The 20,422-nt window shown below is 35.0% G+C and overlaps 1 protein-coding gene across 1 annotated transcript in view; it reads right to left on the bottom strand.

Annotated features, from left to right (window-relative positions):
* Window positions 1-1,361: 1,361 nt before the first annotated feature.
* The window catches only part of Far2 (fatty acyl-CoA reductase 2), a 92,309-nt gene continuing 73,248 nt past the window's right edge, over window positions 1,362-20,422 (bottom strand). Inside the window, exons 5-12 of the mRNA XM_076854242.1 lie at window positions 20,209-20,386; window positions 18,367-18,411; window positions 16,404-16,522; window positions 15,744-15,811; window positions 12,460-12,631; window positions 9,101-9,230; window positions 4,131-4,258; window positions 1,362-3,257 (exon numbers count right to left, since the gene is read on the bottom strand). Of these exons, the coding sequence (XP_076710357.1) occupies window positions 3,095-3,257; window positions 4,131-4,258; window positions 9,101-9,230; window positions 12,460-12,631; window positions 15,744-15,811; window positions 16,404-16,522; window positions 18,367-18,411; window positions 20,209-20,386 (1,003 nt within the window). The 3' untranslated portion in view covers window positions 1,362-3,094. The remainder of the gene's footprint in view (window positions 3,258-4,130; window positions 4,259-9,100; window positions 9,231-12,459; window positions 12,632-15,743; window positions 15,812-16,403; window positions 16,523-18,366; window positions 18,412-20,208; window positions 20,387-20,422) is intronic.

Below are 20,422 nucleotides of genomic sequence, written 5' to 3'. Positions count from 1 at the left end.
AAAATTTTTTACATCAGCAACAGTTTGCATAAATATGTAATGAATATATTGCAAATTCTTTGTATTCTTTTTTCAGGTAGTTGTCACTTTAGTAACTACCTTTTTAGTTTTTAATTTTATTTATTTTGCAATGTTGGCAATCAAACCCAGGCTTTGGAATATGTTAGTCATTCCCTCTACCACTGAGTCATACCTGCCCCCAATCCCTACCTTTAATTTCTTTAAGGTATTTTTTATAATTCATCCAAGTTGCCATACCTCACATCTCTCCTCTGATATTCAATTCCAGATTAAAATAAGTGTTTTAGAATAGGGATTCACTAAAATGTGTATCAATAAAGATATTTCTGCTATTTAAACTCAATTTCAGTTAAGCTCCTTTGCTACAACAGTAGCTGTACTTCTAGGGGATTGCTGTCTGTCAAACCAATAACATCTTAAAACCAGCAAGTGCTACTCCTATTTTGTTAGTTTCTGGAAAATATTTTTTCAAAGTAACCTAGGCAGTGAGATTTTTAAAACTTTGTAGGCATATGGGACAAATATTGCTTCTTATCCTAAACAGTTGCTTATATATTTCCAGATATTAGAAGAACAGTTCTAGAAAAGTAGCCATTTAAAAATTTGCATGATTCCTGTTAATTTAAAAATTGGCGTTTCTGGAAAGTTTAGTTGATCTAATTTTTATATTCTTTGTGAGATAACATGCTCTGGCTATGAGATTATTTACCTTGGAATTCTAATTTATTTAAATGGGATGTTAACTAGAAATTAGGTTAGCATAAAATTTCTATGAAAAGTTTACTAAGTTGTGTACCCATGTTCAATTTTTTTCTAGTATTAATTGCCTTAGGCAGTAACTCTATTAATATTCACTACTATATTAAGTATCATGTGGGTGTAGAATATAGGGATTACCAAACTTCCTTTTAAACATAGGTACTTTTACTTTTTATTTACTCCCCAAAGTAGAAGATTCTTTCCTATTGCTCCAAATATATTAGACATTCAAGTTATTGTTAATTAGTCCTGATGTGAACTACTTTTTTTATAGGGATTCTCTGTCATGCAGGTATCTTTTACTGCTGAATCATCTCAAGAGCACTCAGTATTCCTGTCATTTATCTGATGCCACTGATAAAACATTCATGTAAATGTAATCTTACAAAGGGTATCAGAAAAAAAGTGAAGTACTGTGTACCTGTATGTTTATATTCATCCTATAGATATTCCTGTGGTTTTATTTGTACAGAGTTCTTTGGAAGGTTATTTCTTTTTTCCGGGGTGGGGTGCAGGGTGGTGTTATGTGATGATCTGCTATCATCTGCAGTTAAACAAATATACAACACTAGAAGAGGAAGTTTTTAATTCAAAGTTTTATTTAATCAAAAGTCAAAATGTAAGTACTTGATCAGTGGAGTTACTGAATTGATGAAACATACAATAATCAAAAGATAGTAAATGCTTAGAATTATTGTGTTTAAATCCAATCCATTGAACTTTATCTTGATTTCATATTTTTACTGTATCCATAGTTTGTATTACTGTAATTCAAAAGTATCATATAGACATCTCCAACTGGTGTTTTGTTTCAGAGCTGAGTTGTCTGCCATAGAAAGTAGTCCCTAGATCTTATGTCAAATTGATAAAAGCATTGCCCAGAAGAGTTTCCCCAAAATGCCCTTTATGGTACTGCCGTAAGGCCTTATATATTTCAACTACCAGAATGTGCCTTTTTGAATATTACTAATTAATTATTTCAGAAGGTGAACATAAATGTAATTGCTATTCTTTATTAACTTTTTCAACTAGTTGTGTGGTGATGATTACTTTTTAGATCCCAAAAGTCATATTTGAATAATATTGTTTTTAGCATGAAGAAAAGTAATCAACATGCACTCTCAAATATGAGAAAAGTTGGGATAACAGTTATTACTATGGGAATGTGAGAGCATATAAAGATTTTACTAATTTGTATTATATAAAACACTTTAGTCAAAAAAAACCCTCTAAACTTAATGAAATCCACTTTTCTGCTGTACATTGTACAGTCAACATTGTACAATTGAAATAATCAAGATACTAATAAATCCTTTGGTGATCACAGAAGAGTAATCTTCCCCACTTTATATAAGAAGACAAACTAGATTTTAAATTTTTATTTGAAATTTTGCTTTCCACCAATGGCAAAGATGGGGTGACTGGATTTTTAAGATTCTGGTCTAGGAATTTCCTTCCCCTTTAGCCACTCAAATAGATGCCTCCTGAGTGAAATAAGCTTAAATATAAGGGCTTTGGCAATTTTAATCAATAAGCAGGAAACTCACAAGAAAAGATTATCCATAAAACTGGTGATTAAATAGTAGTTATCAAAATTTTATGAGATGTTATTAATGTTGACTTGAAAGCATAGTGAGACTCTCCAATGCAAATATGCTTAAGTCCTCATTCTATACATAATTATTTACACTTCTTGATCTTTTTTTTTTAGTTTTAAGAAGTGGATATAGTTAAGAAAAATGGTAAATGTGAACTCATTTTTCTGATTCTACTCCTTAACCAGGACTCTTACAGCATAGAAAGGAAGGAGAGCCACTCCAGTGGGGAATTGTTTAACTTACAGCATTTGTGAGGGTGTTCAGATGACAATTCCTCTACCTGTCTTGTGTTCAGACCTTTCTCCCAGTTACCCCAGTATGTTTCCAGGGTCAGTATTGCCTTAGCTTATTTTGGCTTCTCCATATGTTCTTCCTTGCTTATTGAGTTGAAATTAATCCTCTCAAGGAGAAAAGCTAAATAAGAAAAGTGGGAGCATTTTCACATTGAGTATGCAAGAGCCTAGACTAGAGTGTTAGGAAATAATCTGGAAGTAATTTTTTCCTAAAATATGTATGGCTATAGTCTAGTTTGTGACTTTCCTTCTTTCATGGAAATAAAAATAGACAGTTAAGAAATAGTGATGAATACGTAACAGCATATTTGACATATGTCAGCTTGGACATGTTCCTTGTTACTTCCTAATCTTGAGAACCACAGTTTACTGTTTTGAGAGGTATCCGAGAGGTTCCAGATAAAAGATGAATGTTGAATGTTCTTAGATCTTTAGCGTTCTGGATGCCCTAAAGTAGGAGAGGAACTTATAACAGAAGCTCACAATGAAGAACCACATATTCCGGGCCATTTGAGATCTTGCAATGAGAAGGCACCAGATGATAAGAAAGAGGGCAGTATTAAAGAGGTAGTGAATATTTCGGAGCCTGGGGAACAGACAGACATAACCAAAAGTTAACATAGTACAAATACTCAACTGTGTGATCTTAAGCATAAATGTCTTTTCCTGGTTGTAATCAGCAAATATTAAGTAGTCAAGAGTATGTGGCATGGTTTGATGGCTTTTTGGTTTCTGTATCTTATTTCCACAACATTCTGAATAATCATTTCTCTAGCTAGATTCTCTTTGCTAATCTCTCTATATTTTTAAGCTATTTTACAAACATGACCAGTATAATCTTTAAAAAATATATTTGACTTTATTACCATATCATAAATCTTCACTGGTTCTTGTTTACCAGAGGATAAATTCTAAAGTTCTTGGCCTGCTTTTCAGATTTCCTTCCTGTTTATAATCTGCTTTTCCATTCTTATTATTTTCTGCATTGCTATTATTATTTGTACCTCCAGGATTATGGCTGAAAGAAATGTAAGGAAGTTGAAGGAAGTGAAGAGTAGCTAAGTGATTTTTCTTGGATTACATATAATAATCAGGTCTCTTGCCTTTGGAATATTTTTTTATATCACATTATGATAGGGTGTGGTAAAAGAAATAGAAACTTGAGTTTAAATCTGGCTCCTGTACTAAGGAGGTGTTACCACGGATAAGTTATTTGCCTCTTTGATCTTAAATACTTTCGTGATAAAAATGGGATAACGAAAATAATACCTGCCTCATAGGGGTGTAGTGAAGTCTAAAGGAAGCAGTGTATTATTATAGGGCATAGTATGGAACACAGGACTTGCAGAAAGTGCTCAAGAAAAATTAATTCCTCCCTTTCCCTTCTCAACTTCTATCTGGTACAAAGGGACATACACAATAGATGCTCCATAAATATTACCTGAGTAATTTTGCTTACCTTTTTAAGTGTTGCTTTGCTTCTGGGATCCCAGCCATATCCTCTTTCAATATGTATTTCTTAACTCCCAAAACATAATTTTCAATGTATTCTAACCAGTTCAACTGGCTCACATCAAAGTTGAATACCTGCAAGGCAAGAGAGATTATGCATTGCCAGAATTGCACAGCTGAATAGGCACTTTGTCCACTTGATGAAATTTCTTTTACATAAAGGAGTGACACTCAGTTATAAGAGACAGGTTGGACCCCCGCCCCCAAAACCCTGAGATAATTTGGAGCTGTTACTTCAAAAGAACTGATAATATAGATCATCATTTACATAAGACTATTTAAACAGGGACCAAGCCAAAACAGTTGACATTCAGGAAGTCTTGTGAGAAATTTTAAAAGAACTGGTATTAAGTGTTATAGTTTTGAAATAAGATGTCCCCCCAGAGCTCCTGTGTTTCGGCAGGAATATTCAGAGGGGAAGTAATTGGATTGTGAAAGCTGTAACCTAACCAGTCCATCCTAGTTTGAATAAAGTCAGTAGTAACTGTAAGCAAGAGAGGCATAGTTGGGGGAGGAGGGACACTGTGACCCTGTCCCCTGCCTCCCTGTGCTTCCTTTCTCTTTACCAGAAGCAGCTTCCCTTAGCAATGCCCTTCCCCCATGAGGCCTCTGAAAATAAGCTCCAAAATAACTTCTTTAAGTTATTGTTGCCAGGTATTTTGATCACAGCAAAACAAAGCTGACTAATACAGTCTGGTGAAAGCTTGTGATTAGCTTGGTATGCTTTTTCAAGTAAATGATGAATAATTGTTTTAAATATTAATGGGATGACATGTTAGTGACCGAAATATGACTTAACATATCTTTCCCATACCTCTTAAATTTTAGCATTGTTCCCTTGGCCTACTATTCTTTCTTCCATTACTACTTCATATATAGATGATATTAAGTAACTCCTTCCTTAAAGCTTTTTATATTTAAAAAGTTAGTGGTAAAAGAAAAGAGATGAAGGAAGATGGAGGGCAGAAGGAAAAGGAAGAGATTTATTTAGGGAGAGAGTGTTGCTACATAGAGACACTGTAAATAACAATAAGGAAAATTTAAAAATGTTTTGCATCATTAAAGTGTATTTTCTATTTGGTTTGTTACTGAAAGTGAGTGTAAAGTTTTGAATTGCTTCCAACAGATTTTATCTCTGCTCCATTTTGAAAGTAATGCTGTGGTGTGGCAGGATCATGAGGAGGACCAGCTTCCTACAGACAGCCCTAGGATAGGTTGAGAAGGAAAACATCAGGTCATCCATGAGCCATCCATACATCTTTTCAAAATCTCCATAAAACGAGCTTAACTAGAAAAATAGAGGAAAAGAACTGCAAATATAATAGATAATTTTAATTGAATATAAAGAATTTGGGGCAATAAAACAACAGGAAGAGTGTCAGGAAGATTGTGGTAACTCTGGAAATATTTAAAGTGTTAGGTTCTTCTTGAATGGTTTGAGTATGACGCTGTTGAAAAAAAGATTGCATTAGATAATCACTGGTCTTCACACTGGGTAGATTTAATTTTGAAGGTTTTTATTTAGTAGAGAAGAATGGCATGAAAAATGAACTTATGCTAGCATTAAAAAAAATTCAATATTTTATAAATCTTAGCAAGTGGAGTTTCTTTAAGCAGTCTAGTCTTCTCCACAAGGTAGCTTTCTCTTCCTTGGATGTATAGCACTCTCAGATCACTTTTTGCTTAATAAAATCCTATTCTTAGTTAAGAATTTTCCTCTGGGCAATGAAGGTGAGTTGCCTGATTAGATTTAACTGATTAAACTCCCATTGAGACCTCACTATAAAGGACTTTAATCTTAACAGCAAAACATCTTAATTCAAATAAACGATGTTCCTGAGACAACAGCTGGCACAAGATGGGTATTCAGTAAGTACTGGCTGAATATATAAAAGAATTGCAGTTTAGTAAAATTAATGTTATTCTTTGTGTGTGTGTGTGTCGCTGGGGAACAAACCTAGGGCTTTGTGCACTCTGCCACTGAGTTACATCCCTAGCCCCTTAATATTAATTTTAAAAAACAAAAGTTCGGGCTGGGGATGTGGTCCAATGGGCTGGGGATGTGGCTCAAGCAGTAGCGTGTTCACCTGGCATGCACGGGGCACTGGGTTCAATCCTCAACACCACATAAAAATAAAATAAAAGATATTGTGTCCACCTAAAAAAAAAACTAAAAAATAAAAAACCAAAAGTTTATTTTTGTTACATAGCATTTGTTTGTTATTTGATGTTTATATAAGGTTTATATGAATATTACCAAATTAAACTTAGTTTCCTTTTTTCAGACCTTTCCTTTTTTTTTCAACAGCCTTTAATAGAGGCATAGATTGTTCTAAATAAAAGGCATAAATTGTCAAGATCAAAAAACCAATCACAACTAAAAGTTGAGTTTATTGACTTTAAAATGGCCACAGGGGAGGCTGAGGCAGGGGGATCATAAGTTCAAAGTCAGCCTGGCAACTTAGTAAGACTGCCTCAAAAACAAATAAATAAAAATTGCTGGGGATGTTGCTCAGTGGTAGAGCACTTGCTTAGTGTGCACAAGGCATGCATAAATAAATGTATGAATGAATGAATGAATGAATGAATAAATGCCAGCTAACAGTTTCTGAAAATCTCTTGGGCTTTATGATTAGTGGTTTCCCTATATCTAGGATATAATAAAATTCTAAAGAAAATGAGTTTGACATCTTAAGGATTTAGTAGTTCTCTAGGGCTACTTAATCCTCATCTTTTATATGCAAATAAAAATGTTATATATTAATCACAGAAAACCACCTTAGACCTGGGAGGGAGATGAGTAAATATTAATATCCTTAGTTAACATTATGAGCATCAATGAACATTTATTTAATGAATAAGCTCTTTGCTGATTTATTATCCATATTGCTTTTTGTTAATATTCTCCACTTTCACAGAGGAACATGATCAGAAATAACCTTTTCACGGAGCTGTTACTATATTTGCTTTAGAGATATTATCCATTATGTCTTAGAAAACCATGATAGGAAACCCTTTATAAACACTCGTTAGATATTAAATATAAGAGAGCTTTGCCTTAAACATTAGTATATTTTCACCTTTGGGACAAGGAATTTCATGTTCACTTTGTCACCAGAAAGCTCAAGAACAAATTCCCTGCCTCAAGAACAACTTCCCTAGCAACTTAGTAGGATCTAAAAACATTCTTGTTTTTTTCATTCTTAGCCATGACACTCTGACTTGTATTGGCTTATATTTCAACTAGTTTGGTAGTTTATTTCATTTCTATTTTGTTCTTTTATTGTATGTATTAAAGTTTTCACAAGCCCTTTGTAAAATTTCAAGTGCTAACAAAGAGCACATGAGGTTAACAAGTTCCATAGCACTCCATAGACTTGTCCAGAGATTGAATTGCTTTTGGGCTGGGGTTGTACCTCAGTCAGTGGCAGAGAGCTTGCCTCACAGGTGTGAGGCACTGGGTTCGATTCTCAGCACCACATATAAATAAAAAATAAATAAAGGTCCATCAACAACTAAAACAATATTTTAAAAAAGAAGTTAAATTGCTTTTAAAAGTAGTTCCATTATCACGTTGTTTGAGTATGTTTGTGGTTATCACTAAATATTTATTCATTTATATAAATATATAATTTAAATATTATACTGTTTCACACTACTGAGTTAGATTTCAGTGAAGTTCTAGTTCGGAATTTTTTATTCCATCAGCAAATCAAACTGAATTTCGAGCCACACTGGAATTCAGTAATTACATTTAGGATTATTACCTTTGCTAAAATATTTTGAGAGCATGGTCAAATCCACTGAAACTATTCCCATACACATTTTTAGTCATTTTAGGTTGAAACTTACTATTTTAATGCTGTCAGGTACAAAATAAATAGAAAACATTTTTAAAACAATTATTTCTTAGGAGAAAATGCCAATAATTAGAGAGGAAGTAAAAACTTTTAAAAGTTTAGTTAAAACTTTAGTAATGTCATAAGGATATGCTCAGGGAAAATGAAACCTAGGAACATGTACAAAGTATAAAAGACTTCTGCGTTTGTGAATTTTAGAATCTGTAGAGGTTTATCCTTTGTGGTTGTTAAGAAACTAAGGAAATAAGTGATGCTGATACCAAAAAGAGATGGCCTATCTTAAAAATTAGAATTGCATTGTGGAAGACAAATATTGCAGGAAGGAACACTGAGTGTCAGAGATAGGGCCATACTGGTGGGGTGAAATTTAGATGAGATAGAATGCATAATGTAGGGGTTAGCTTTAAAAAGATAAGAAGGGTTGGGCACGGTGGTGCCCATGTATAATCCTGGCAGCTCAGGAGGCTGAGGCAGGAGGATTGCAAATTCAAAGCCAGCCTCAGCAACTTAGTGAGGCCCTAAGCAACTCAGCAAGATCTTGTCTCTAAATAAAATATAAAAAAGAGTTGAGGATGTGGCTCAGTGGTTGAATGCCCCTGAGTTTAATCCTCAGTACCAGAGAGAAAAGAAAGAAAGGAACTGTAGCTGTGGAGATGCAGATCAATTTTAATCAAATATAGTAGATGAAAGAGTTTATGAACAATAAAAATGAACAATAAAATCATTTTTTATTGACAGCATAGTACGTAGGGGAAAGTCAGAGATAATGAGGGCTTGTGGTGAATATAACTACTGAGGGATGAAAAAAGAATTTCAGGATGGAAGTACAGTAGATGAAAGACATCATTGCAGAGTAACAGTGGAAATCTAACTGAAGTCCAAGAACATAGGTTTCTTACCTCCATTAAACTCATTTCCTTTCACTGTGTCTGATTTTCTTAGGAAAAAATTATCTGTGTATATAACCAAAACTTCCTCCATTGACTTTATGAGTTGAATAATCCTAAATTCCAAATGAGTAAGATTCTCCTGTTGTCTGCACCAGTGCTGTACTTACTCTCTGGTCCTCAGGACTCAGCTCTGACATCAGCATTTCTGTATTGTATGTGCTCCATTCCCAACTCCGGTTGATGAAGTACTCCAGCATGGATATAGTTCTTAAAAGCCGATTCATGAGCTTTGTCATCCTAAGGATGAGATCAATTAGAAGCAGATATCAGTGCACCACAGATGGCTACTATATTGGGATGACACTATATTGGGATGGATGACAAATTCATTGAAGAAAAATCTTATCCCTCTTCTTTTTCTCCAGTTCCTCATTAAAATTCTTAATCTTTTTTTTTCTTCCATCTTAACTCTGTTGAATGAAGGAAAGGGAATGAATTTAAAGGAGATTCCTCTATCGGGCATTTTAATACCAAAGTCTTCTTTCTGCCATCTCTTGAAGAGTAGCAAACTTACTTTTAAAACAGCCTGCTATACCCCACTAAGGACACACTGTTCATTTTTTGAATTCTGAGGGAGACAATTGGAAAACCTATTTCTCTTTATTGTATGTTCCTGGATTTTTTTTTAATAAATAGTCTCTGAGATCTTAGTATATAACTCCTGGATAGAAGCATTGACCATATTAGCATCTGGGGAACTAAAGCATTTGCCAGTTGTAATGCAGACCTAAGGAGAAAAGAACCCACTCTTGATAACCTGAATTATGCACAGCACTGATACTTCTAAGAAATATTATTTCTGCTATTTTGCATAATAGTGTCTTTATAAATAAATATTTGCATTTTCATAAATAGGTAACATAGATTTAAGACTGTGTCAAAGCCAATATTACAACTTAGTTTTGAACAACTTCCAAAAATCTCTGTGCAATCTCATAACCTTGTATCTCATCACTTGAGGTAATTTTCCAATTCTGTGGTCAGTACTTGAAACAGCTCCTTTGTGTGAATCTTCCAAGTTTAATACAATTAGCAAGAAACATTCATATGTGTTATTATTTGATCCTCACAATACAACTACGAGGTCATCAACATTGATATTACTTATATTCACTTCATAGAAAGATTATGTTCAAAGTGACATTGCTAATACTCCAACTTAGGTCTTTGGATTATAAAGCATTTGATTTTTATCTTAGTTAAACCAATCTTCATGATAGTGATTACTGTATTCAATGCAGTAATGAGTTATGGTGCTATTTTGGGGATTTGGTTTTATTTTTGGTTAAATTCTAAAGCCTGTGTACCCAATGACTCATGGGATACTTCTCTCACTGTATCATGGAAAATTTCTTAAACAGGAGGTAGATATCATTGTTCTTTGATTCAAATACCATAATAGAGTTCCATTTAACTGTAATTATATAAATCTCTGTCCCAACTCTGATACAATTGATGTGATTTTAATAGATGCACTTTAATTCTAAAAAATAATAGTCATACATATAGTATTATCATTGTATATATAGGACTATATTGACCTAATGGTATTTATTTTTTTTAGGAAAAAAAAGAATTTATTTATCACTCTAAGGTAGAAAAGTTTTTCTTAATAGCTAAAATACAAAAATGGTAAAAGAAAAAGAATGATTTATTTTACCTCATAAAAATTTAAAACATCTTCAGCAAATAATATAAATTATTATTCTAAATATTTTAATGTAAAGTCCTATAAAATAGATATGATCACTATTCTCTTTTTACAGAAGAGGAAGTTGGGACTTACAGAAATGAACTAATTTTAGGGCTTTTATGTCACAAAACAAAAGAACCCATTTCCCACCAAAATTACAGTTTGGTTTCTTGCAAACAAAACACATAACGGATTTTTATTGTCTCTTCCTCCTGTGTTTTTATTTTTAACATACTGAACTTTCTGCTATTTATCTAAGCCTTTTAACCCTGACTAATTTGAACATTTTAGCATTTCTGCTGTAATTTTTTTTTTTTACTTTTTATATTTAATAAGCTCCATTCAAGGGCTGAGGCTATAGTTCAGTGGCAGAGCGTTTGCCTAGCATATGTGAGATACTGGGTTCAATCCCTAGAACTGCATAAAAAAAAATAAACAAAATAAAGGCATGCTGTCCGTTTTTACCCCCCTCTCCCAACAAAAAAAGCCCATTCAAATATTTCCCTTATAGTCACCATGTCCTTATACTTCAGTAAAGAGCTGAGTTGTGAGCTCTAAATGAAGTCTCTGAAAATATGGATAAGCTACAGTGGCTAAGTTTGAGTCATTTGCTCTGTTAAAAAGGATGAAAATTAAGCACACTGAGAACCCCTAACCCCAATAAAGGATAGTAAAGAAGCCAATACAGTTCATGCTCTAATTCTTGATCACAGGCTTGACTTGGTAATTATGATAATGATGACTTCTCATTACTCCAGTGAGACAAAGAGATAAGGGATATGTCCTGTCACACTGCTCATGGCTTAGCTTCAGCACACTTTGTTCCCCCTAATTCCTTCACAATTCACAATACTGGCAGTTGAGACTCAGCATTCTCTAAACCCTTCCTCTGACACTTCCTTTGAGACTATTCAAATTCTTCCCTTAGCTTCTCTTTCCTTGATTTTAAATTTGGGATGATGAGAATGTCTTCTCCGAGATGTGAGAGTGGAAATGGGATCATCATGATGCTGTCATCCTTCCCCCAGAAATGCCACACAGTGAGCTCTCAGAAATGAGAATGTCGTTACTGTGTATTTTAAAATGATTTACTTGAAACACTCCAGTGACAGAGTCTCAGTTGCCTTACTTTTAGTGAGGATGATGACTTGCTAAATTTACCAAGCACGTTCTTATTTATCTATTTATTTATTTTATTAGTTCTAATCAGTTTTACATGACAGTAGAAAGCTCTTCAATTCATTATATACAAATGGAGCAGAATTTTTCACTTCTTGGGTTGTACGTGAAATAGAGTCACACCATTCGTGCAATCATACATGTACCTAGGGTAATGATGTCCATCTCCATTCCACCATCTTTTCCACCTCCTTGCTCCTTACCCCCCTCCCCTTTATTCCATCCAAAGTTCCTCCACTCATCCCTTTTCCACCCACCCCACCCCCATTATGGATTAGCATCTACTTATCAGAGAAAACATTCAGGCCCTGTTTTTTTGGGATTGGCTTATTTCATTAAGTAAGTTCTTTAACTTGCTTCATTATGGCAGGCAGGAGATTTTTAGGTTAGCAGTAGTTTGTGGTTTCCTCACTACTGCTGCCTTTTCGTCCCAAAAGTGTGTGTGTGAGAGAGAGAGAGAGAGAGAGAGAGAGAGAGATTCATTCAGTGCCCCCCCCCTCGCCCTTTGATCCTCAGCTGAAGCTGGGCTACAGACTTTCAGGCCCTAATTTCCAGCTCAGTGACACTCTTAAAGCCATTGGCACAGCTGCTCACCTGGGCTCCCTTCCGGTGAGTCGCAGATAGAAGTCATAGATGATGGCAGGGGCCCGGTGGCTGACCGCATTCCAGTAGGAGGCTGTGAAGTAGTTGGTTGTGAAGTCAGCATTTGGCCTCCTGAATGCTCTCTCAAATGGGGCTTTTTCAAAAGTTGCCAAGACTTGTAATCCTGGCAAAGAAGGAGAGTTAGGTACTAAGTTTCCGAATATATAAACCCATTAAAGTGAAAGATGTTTGCAAAATAACAGACTACGGATTTGCTGCAAAGAATCAAGAATCAATTTCTAACAACGTGAAGACTTTTATTTTGGGCAGATGGCCATCTACAAACTTAAACAATACGAATGGGTCAAGAATTGGCTCCTTTCCTTGAAATATTTACTCAAAACAAATACTTGAGGAACTAGTTTGAGTCAATACAAGGAAGAACTTCAATGTCAAGATTACCTCATCTCTTCTGAAAGAGAGGCTAGGGACCACGTATTCCTTGGTTGAATTATTACTTGCAGAACCATCAGGAAAGTTTCTTCCTTTCTTTCTTCTTTGTTTGGTGCTGAGGATTGAACCCAGAGGCGCTTCAATACTGAGCTACACCCCAGCCCTTTTTATTTTTTATTTTGAGATAGGGTCTCACTAGGTTGTTTAGGGCCTCACTAAATTGCTGAGACTGGATTTGAACTTGCAATCCTCTTGCTTCCATCTCCTGAGTCACTAAGATTACAGATGTGTGCCACCACACTTGGCAGGAAAGTTTCTTAATGGGTTACAATTTCTCAAAGTTAAACTTTCTCAATAAAGAAAATATAAAGGCGGGATTCCCTTGCATTGATTCACTTTAAATGCTACAGTCTTACTTCTTTGCTATTCTACTTTGCGGGAAATATGTTAGATTTAATTTTCCACTATTGTCTCCAAGTTTTTTTTTAATAAAAATCTTTTCATTTTATCTTATTATTTAGATTATACTTAGTTGAAAAACTTTGATGCACATTTGTCAATTCAATAGTTCTTTTCAAAAATATCCACTTAAATCCAATTTGAATTTATGTAGAGTTTTTCAAAGAATGTACCTAAGCTCATTATTCAATGATAATGAAGCTATCATTTATATGGTAATGTGATTATTGCCTTTCTTCAAAAGATACCACCTAGAAATGTATATGAAAAATATACACCCTATACAGAAAGGAAAAATCAGGTCCACAGGCTTATTTACTTGAAAAAGAAAAATAAATAAAAAGGTCATACACATGTAGGATAATCTAATATTAACACCAACTTTCTAATCTACATATCCATATACATTTCCACTCAGATATATAATAAACATCCATAATTTTGTTTGTGTGTTTTGGTACCAGGTATTGAACCCAGGGGCACTCAATCACTGAGCCACATCCCCAGGTCCTTTTATTTTCTATTTTGAGACAGGGTCTCACTAAGTTGCTTAGGGCCTCACTAAGTTGCTGAGGCTGGCCTCCAACCTGTGATCCTCCTGCCTCCTGCTTTGGAAGAATTTTGATCAATCGCTCTTATTTGAAACACAAATAAGTTTCAATTTAAATATAAAATCAAATTAATTGGTAATAGTGTCCAGATATATTGTATTAAAAAGAATGCTAATACAGAGTCTTGGCACTGGGGAGAAAGGATGTTGTGACCAGCTGACGTCTGCCATGGTGTGAGGGGACGAGAGAAGGCACACATGCCAAGTATGTGTCATTCTTGGGAAGGCATTCTTCAAGTCAAGCCTATCATACAATAAGCCACAGCGTCTGGCTACGCTACAGTAATAATCTGGGACCATGGCTCAATGGAATGTGTAGAGATAATGTCACTGATGGAACATGGAAAGGAGAGATGTGTTAGTGAGGACTGAAGCATCCTTCAGGGTAGCTAAACCCACATTTCTTACCCTTTGCCATCATTAGATGTTTAAATGTATTTCCATGGATTTTGTTCATTGAATAGATCCAAACCCTTACATGCAGACCAATCAGTAAAGTATGTTTATTACGGGGCTTCTCACAGTGGATTTCCACACCATCAATACTCATATAGACGCTATTAAAAATATAGGGACCATGGGCTGGGGCTATAGATAAGTGGTAGAACATTTGCCTTGCACATGTGAGGCACTGGGTTTGATTCTCAGCTCTGCATATAATAAAAGTCCATTAACAACTAAAAAAAAAAATTAAATATAACTACCATGACATTGTGACATTGCCTACGTCCTTATCCCAGGATCCAAGAAAACTGACTTTCTTTTAATCTCACAGAAATTCGTACACATTTTTTTTTTAAATTTAGTTTTTAGTTGTGGTTGAACACAATACCTTCATTTTATTTATTTTTTTGTGGTGCTGAGGATTGGAACCCAGGGCCTCCCAAGTGCTAGGCCGGTGCTCTACCCCAGCCCTCATACTCATTTTTATGAGTTACTAGTGGAGTGGTTATTCTCACTGAAAGGGGTAAGATATATTATTTGCACTGAAAGGGGTAAAAATGATTTAGATATGTGTCTAAACAACTGTATATATGGTGTAAAGAGCTCTGATAATAGTAGGTAATTTTATTTTATTTTTACAGAAGTAATAACTTTGCAACTAGAATGGCACAACTGAGCACTCTGAATTAGAAATCAGATTCTAACCAATGAAATACATTTGATTTTTGCTTTTACTTTGTCTAGTATCTAAACAACAGCTAGATAGATGATATAAACTTTCAGACTTTCTTAAACATTAAAATTGAATCAATTTCAAGATATTTTCAGGATTACAGTTGCTGCACCCTCAAGAGAGACAAGCTGCATGAACTAATGAGGAATATCATTGACTCAATAACAAAGGAATACTATTATTCGACTTTACTATATTTTCTCAGTCACGGATTATTTTAAATTCCCAGCAATGCCCCAAGAGAGAAAGGCCTGCGTGGGTTTTTCTAGGAATCGCTTCAGCAGGAAAGAGTGTCTTATCCCTGACATTGTTTGTAATTGCCAACTTTTGCTAGGTTTTATTATTGTTTTTTAAACCTCTGTGGCCAACAGACCCCTTATTCCTTGGAATTGTGTTGGTGTTCTCACCGCTTACTTAGTACACCACAGGATGTTCCAGAGAACATATTGCAAAATTGCAATCATTTTATCTCTTTATTAATTATTATTAATATTTTTCTTTCTTCTCCTCCCTGAACACATTTCATTGGTCTTGATTTTTTTTTCCCGTCAAGCAAAAACTAGTAGTAATCATGTAGTTACATCTAGAGGCACTTACCCATTTTGCCCCAATTACAGGGATTGGTAGTTCCCGACGTACAGTGGTAGATTAATGTTGGCTTAGGTCTGGAAGATGAAATAAAAATTAGATAACAACAAAATGCAGAACTGATGAAACAAAGATAAGGGAAAAATCACATCAAGACAGGGTGCCTTAAAAATTCCCACGACTAAAGCAACCTGTGCAATACTTCCATCTTTTGTTCTTTCTTTGGGTTAATACTCAAAATGGAAGGTGACTAGGAAAATGTGTGTGTGTGAGTGTGTGTGTGTGTGTGTGTGTGTATGTGTGAGCGTGTGAACATGTGTTGTGTGTGTGAAAAAGAGAGAGAGTGGTGTCAAAATAGGTATGATATATTGTGGAGTACATGTGTCTGAGTTTACATAAGAAAATGAGCAGTTCAATGAAATATAAAATATGTTGTGATTTCATCAACATTTATATCTTTGCCATAAAAAAGGAAGCTATATTTTAGATGATTGAATATAAAGTAAACATTTTTGGTTATTAAGAATTTCAGGGCTATTTAAAGGGTGTATTACTTTATAATCAAACGCACAAGTATTTGTGCCTTCTATAATAAGTGCCGTATTTTTCAAATGTGCCTAACATATTCACCCTCCTCATATCTTCGAGAGTCTTCTTAAGAGCCCATACCTGTGAACTGCAGTGTACCATCCTACCGCTAAGGTGAGATTGACAACTGTATCAACTGGAATTAAATCTGCCACAGCCATTGGGGTAGCTTTTATGGAACGAAGAAATCCTTTCCCAGCCTGCACAGGAAAACAAGGAAAATGATAACACAAATAAGACACATTAAACCAGGACTTAAGTAGCAGATAGGACCAGCATATAAACACTAGTGCTGTTGGTCAAAATAGTTAACACTGATTCACTGCTTCTAAGTTATTGTACTGTTTGACCTCCCAGCCTATCCAACCTTCCCAGCCAAATTCATCTCAAGTGCCCACATCTCTGTGTGAGTGGTTCTTGGATTCCTTTTGGCTATAAAATTCCTTAAATTCATGAGAAATTAATATACTTAGTTAATTAACAAACACCACAAATAGTTTTGTAAAATTAATTTGTAAGGCATTTTAAGAATTTAGGTTTCCCAGATTTTCCACTGATATTTGTTTACCATTTCTTAAATGATTTTGGTTTCTGTTAGTGCTTAATCAATTACAAGCAAAAGCAGTCATTAAAAATTTAAAAAACATTTATCTGAAAAAAAAATGAAAATGAAATTTTACCACTTAACAGAACAATTTTTTTTTTTTTTTGGCTTGGGAAAAGACACCACAATTATTTATTTTTTGTTCAATATTTTACTTCAACCCACAGATCATAGATGTTATCTAGAAGCAATAATTAGAAATTTTTCATGTTTATAATTGATAGACTTCATGAAGTTGGTTTGCTTTACTTTGCATATTTCCAACATTGATTTAAAATTATCAGCATATTTTTATATTTTTTTATATATAAGATTTTTTTTATATCTTTCTTATATTCCTAATTCTTTTTCTTTTCTTTTCTTTTCTTTTTTTTGGTAACTAGATCCCTTACTTTAGATATAAGGAGGCAGGTGTTAGGAAAATTTTAGGAAATTTGAATAAATGTGCGGCTTTGCAATGTAATGAAACCCACTCTGGGCTCATGTTAAAATAATAATATTATGGGTGACCAAACATTCACCAACTAAATGGTAAGAAGGAAAGAGTTGAAGACAGATTGGGAACAGAAAGAGGAGCTAGTTGAAAATTTGGAACTCAGAAGGCAGTTCACTGTTACTGTCTTTAAAAAGTCGTACTTGGTTCACTGTCTTGTATTTATATTTTAATTCATGTTGGACTTAGTTTGAGGACTTGTTTGAAGCATGTGATCCCTAATAAGATTTAAACTCGTTTAGATAACTGAATTGCTATTTAGTGCAAAGATGTAGTTCTGGTTCTAAAGTGTTTCTCTGTGAGCTGGGGAACACTGCATCTCAGCTGGGTCACTGTGAACTGCTGGGAGATGGACACCTGGACTAGCTGTGTTTCTCCTCTCCCAGGGGTTTGTGATTGAAAAAGCATTTCCTATGTTCGCCAGTTTTTACATTTGAAACATCTGCCACACCTTTTTGTATTAAAAAAATAGTTATTGATACATATTTGTACATATATGCATAATATATTCTTTATATACACATACCCATAAAACTCTTGCATATTTTAAAGTCAATAATTCAATAATCTTTGAGGAATAGGTTTTTACTGCATCCTCAATTTGCTGCACTAATTCGAGCCATTAATAAACAGCAGAGGAGGAAATATCCCCATCTGGTGGCAACTAAAGGAAAATTCTTGATGTTCAAAGGTTTTGCAAAATAAAACCCCTCAACAGTAATCGATGATGTCATATTACATGTTTTCCATATGATAAAATTCTCACAGAATGAAAGTGATTCCATGCGGTCTCTATTTTCCAATCAGTAAAACGGAGATATGTTGTTTCAATTGTTAGAACAGTAAAATTTATGTTTTGGGATCAAAGAAGCTAAACCAGCACTAAGAATTTTGTTATTATTTCTCCACAACCTTTCAAGGAATGATTTCCTCTTCATTATACATACCGCAACAATGAGTCCACTAGGTCCATTTAAGTTATCAACCCAGCCCTAAAAAATAGAAGGTCTCTATTGGTTACATATTTCAGAAAATTGCTTTATCTTTGGAACATCTACAGTCTAATCTTAATACATATCAAAGAAGAACATCAAAACCCCAGCCAAAAGAATATTTTAATTCAGTATTTCTAAGATTCCCCAAAAGATCAAAGCGCTGGCAAAGCATTGACTACTTTCTACACTTTTTCTGATTCTGCAAGGATTAAAATGTTGCCGGTATTGATTTTTCTTTTTCTAAATATTTATATTGGTGCTTATAATTATACACAATAGTGGAATTTGTTGTGGCATATTTGCACATGCACATAATTTGGTCAATTTTGTTCCCCACTACCTCCCTTTCTCTCTCCCTGCCTTCCATAATTCCCTTCCTCCACTCTATTAGACTCCCTTCTATTTTCATGAATTTCCTCTGCTTCTCCCCATTCCTCTCTCTCTAGCTCCGACATATGTGGGAGAATGCAACCCTGGTTTCCTGATCCTGGTTTATATCACTTAAAATTATGCTTAAGTTCCACCCATTTTCTTGCAAATGACATAATTTGTTCTTCTTTGTAGCTGAATAAAACTCTTTGTGTGTTTATACCACATTTGCTTTATCTATTCATCTGTTGATGGGCACCTAGGCTGGTTCCATACTTGGCTATTGTGAACTGTGTTGCTGTGAACACAGGCATACATGTATTGCTACAGTATAACACTGATTTTCATAACAAGGAGGTATGGATGTTTTCCTGCAGTTTCTTCTTGTCTCATGAGCTAAACTGGACCTTGTCTTCATATCGTGATCCGCCAACCAGTTCATCAAACACAACTTTTTTTTGCCCCCATCTGAGGTTGGATTCTAAGCTATGTGAAAACATTTCAAACATGAACTGTAGGAATGACCCATTTCTTGGAAAAGTTTTAACAGCTTTGGAGTCCATACCACATATATATTTTTATGTGTTGGCCTGCTTGGAGGTGTTACAGGAAAGATTGTGCTTGGGAAGTAAGGGAGAAATGTCATTTTCCCAAGCCCTAAGCAAGTCAGTTTGACCTTATTATGTCTCTTTCTTTATCTGTAAAAATCAAAATGTGTGGTATAATGGAGAGGGAAGAGGAAGAATCTAATATTTATTGATCTTTTTCTAGGACCAGACATTACACAAAACACTAGTCAAGCATTGTCTCACTTAATCAACTCTCCAAAGTGAGTCAAATCAACCATGATGTATAGATGAGACAATTCAAAAGTTTGCATTGCTAGTAGGTAATGGAACACCCACCTCTGAAGCTTCAAAGAGTTTCTCTGAAGAAGATGATATAATTAAAAGTAACTTTTGAAAGGCTATAGCAATAGAGAGAGGTTAAAAAAATATTATTCCTAAACTGAGAAACTGTGGGCTTTGTGACTCCTTTTTACCTTGGAAATTGCAATACTACCCATTTGGCCATAAAGAACATTCTGACATATTGAAACCATAGAGGGAAAGCCAAGTAATGAAACCATCTCCCTGGAATTTTGAGACTAGAGTTAGTGAGAAGCAATTTAAGATCTCTACCCAACTCTTGGACAGTCAGAGTTAACTCCCAAAAGAGCCTCCTGCTGGGTCAATCCTGACGCTAACATGGAATTTGCTGTAATAAAATGAACTTGTGTTTTATTTACTGCACTCAGCTAAATACCCTGAGAAGGAGGAGGAGGGAAGGGTCAGGAAAAGGAGAATACAGGAAGGGGGAAGAGGAACATCAGAAAGAATGGTGCTGTGGTTTGACAGCTGAACAGAGAATCCAGAGTGAGCTCACTGGGAAAGGCTCCTGCCAGGTGGCTCCCACGATGGAGGGCCGGATGATGGCCACGTTCAGGTTGTTGCCCTCTTCCTGCACTACCATCTCTCCCAAGGCCTTGGTGTAGGTGTAAGTATTAGGCCGACCGGCAATCAGTTTGGGAGTGATCTCATCAATAATAGCATCATCTAACCACCTGAAAGTAGAGAAAAAAAATATCTAGGAACATATG

This window comes from Callospermophilus lateralis, chromosome 4 (assembly GCF_048772815.1).
Source record: "Callospermophilus lateralis isolate mCalLat2 chromosome 4, mCalLat2.hap1, whole genome shotgun sequence".
Taxonomy (NCBI): Eukaryota; Metazoa; Chordata; class Mammalia; order Rodentia; family Sciuridae; genus Callospermophilus; species Callospermophilus lateralis.
The sequence above is the reverse complement of the archived record's forward strand: the minus strand, read 5'-3'. Positions and strand labels throughout refer to the sequence as shown.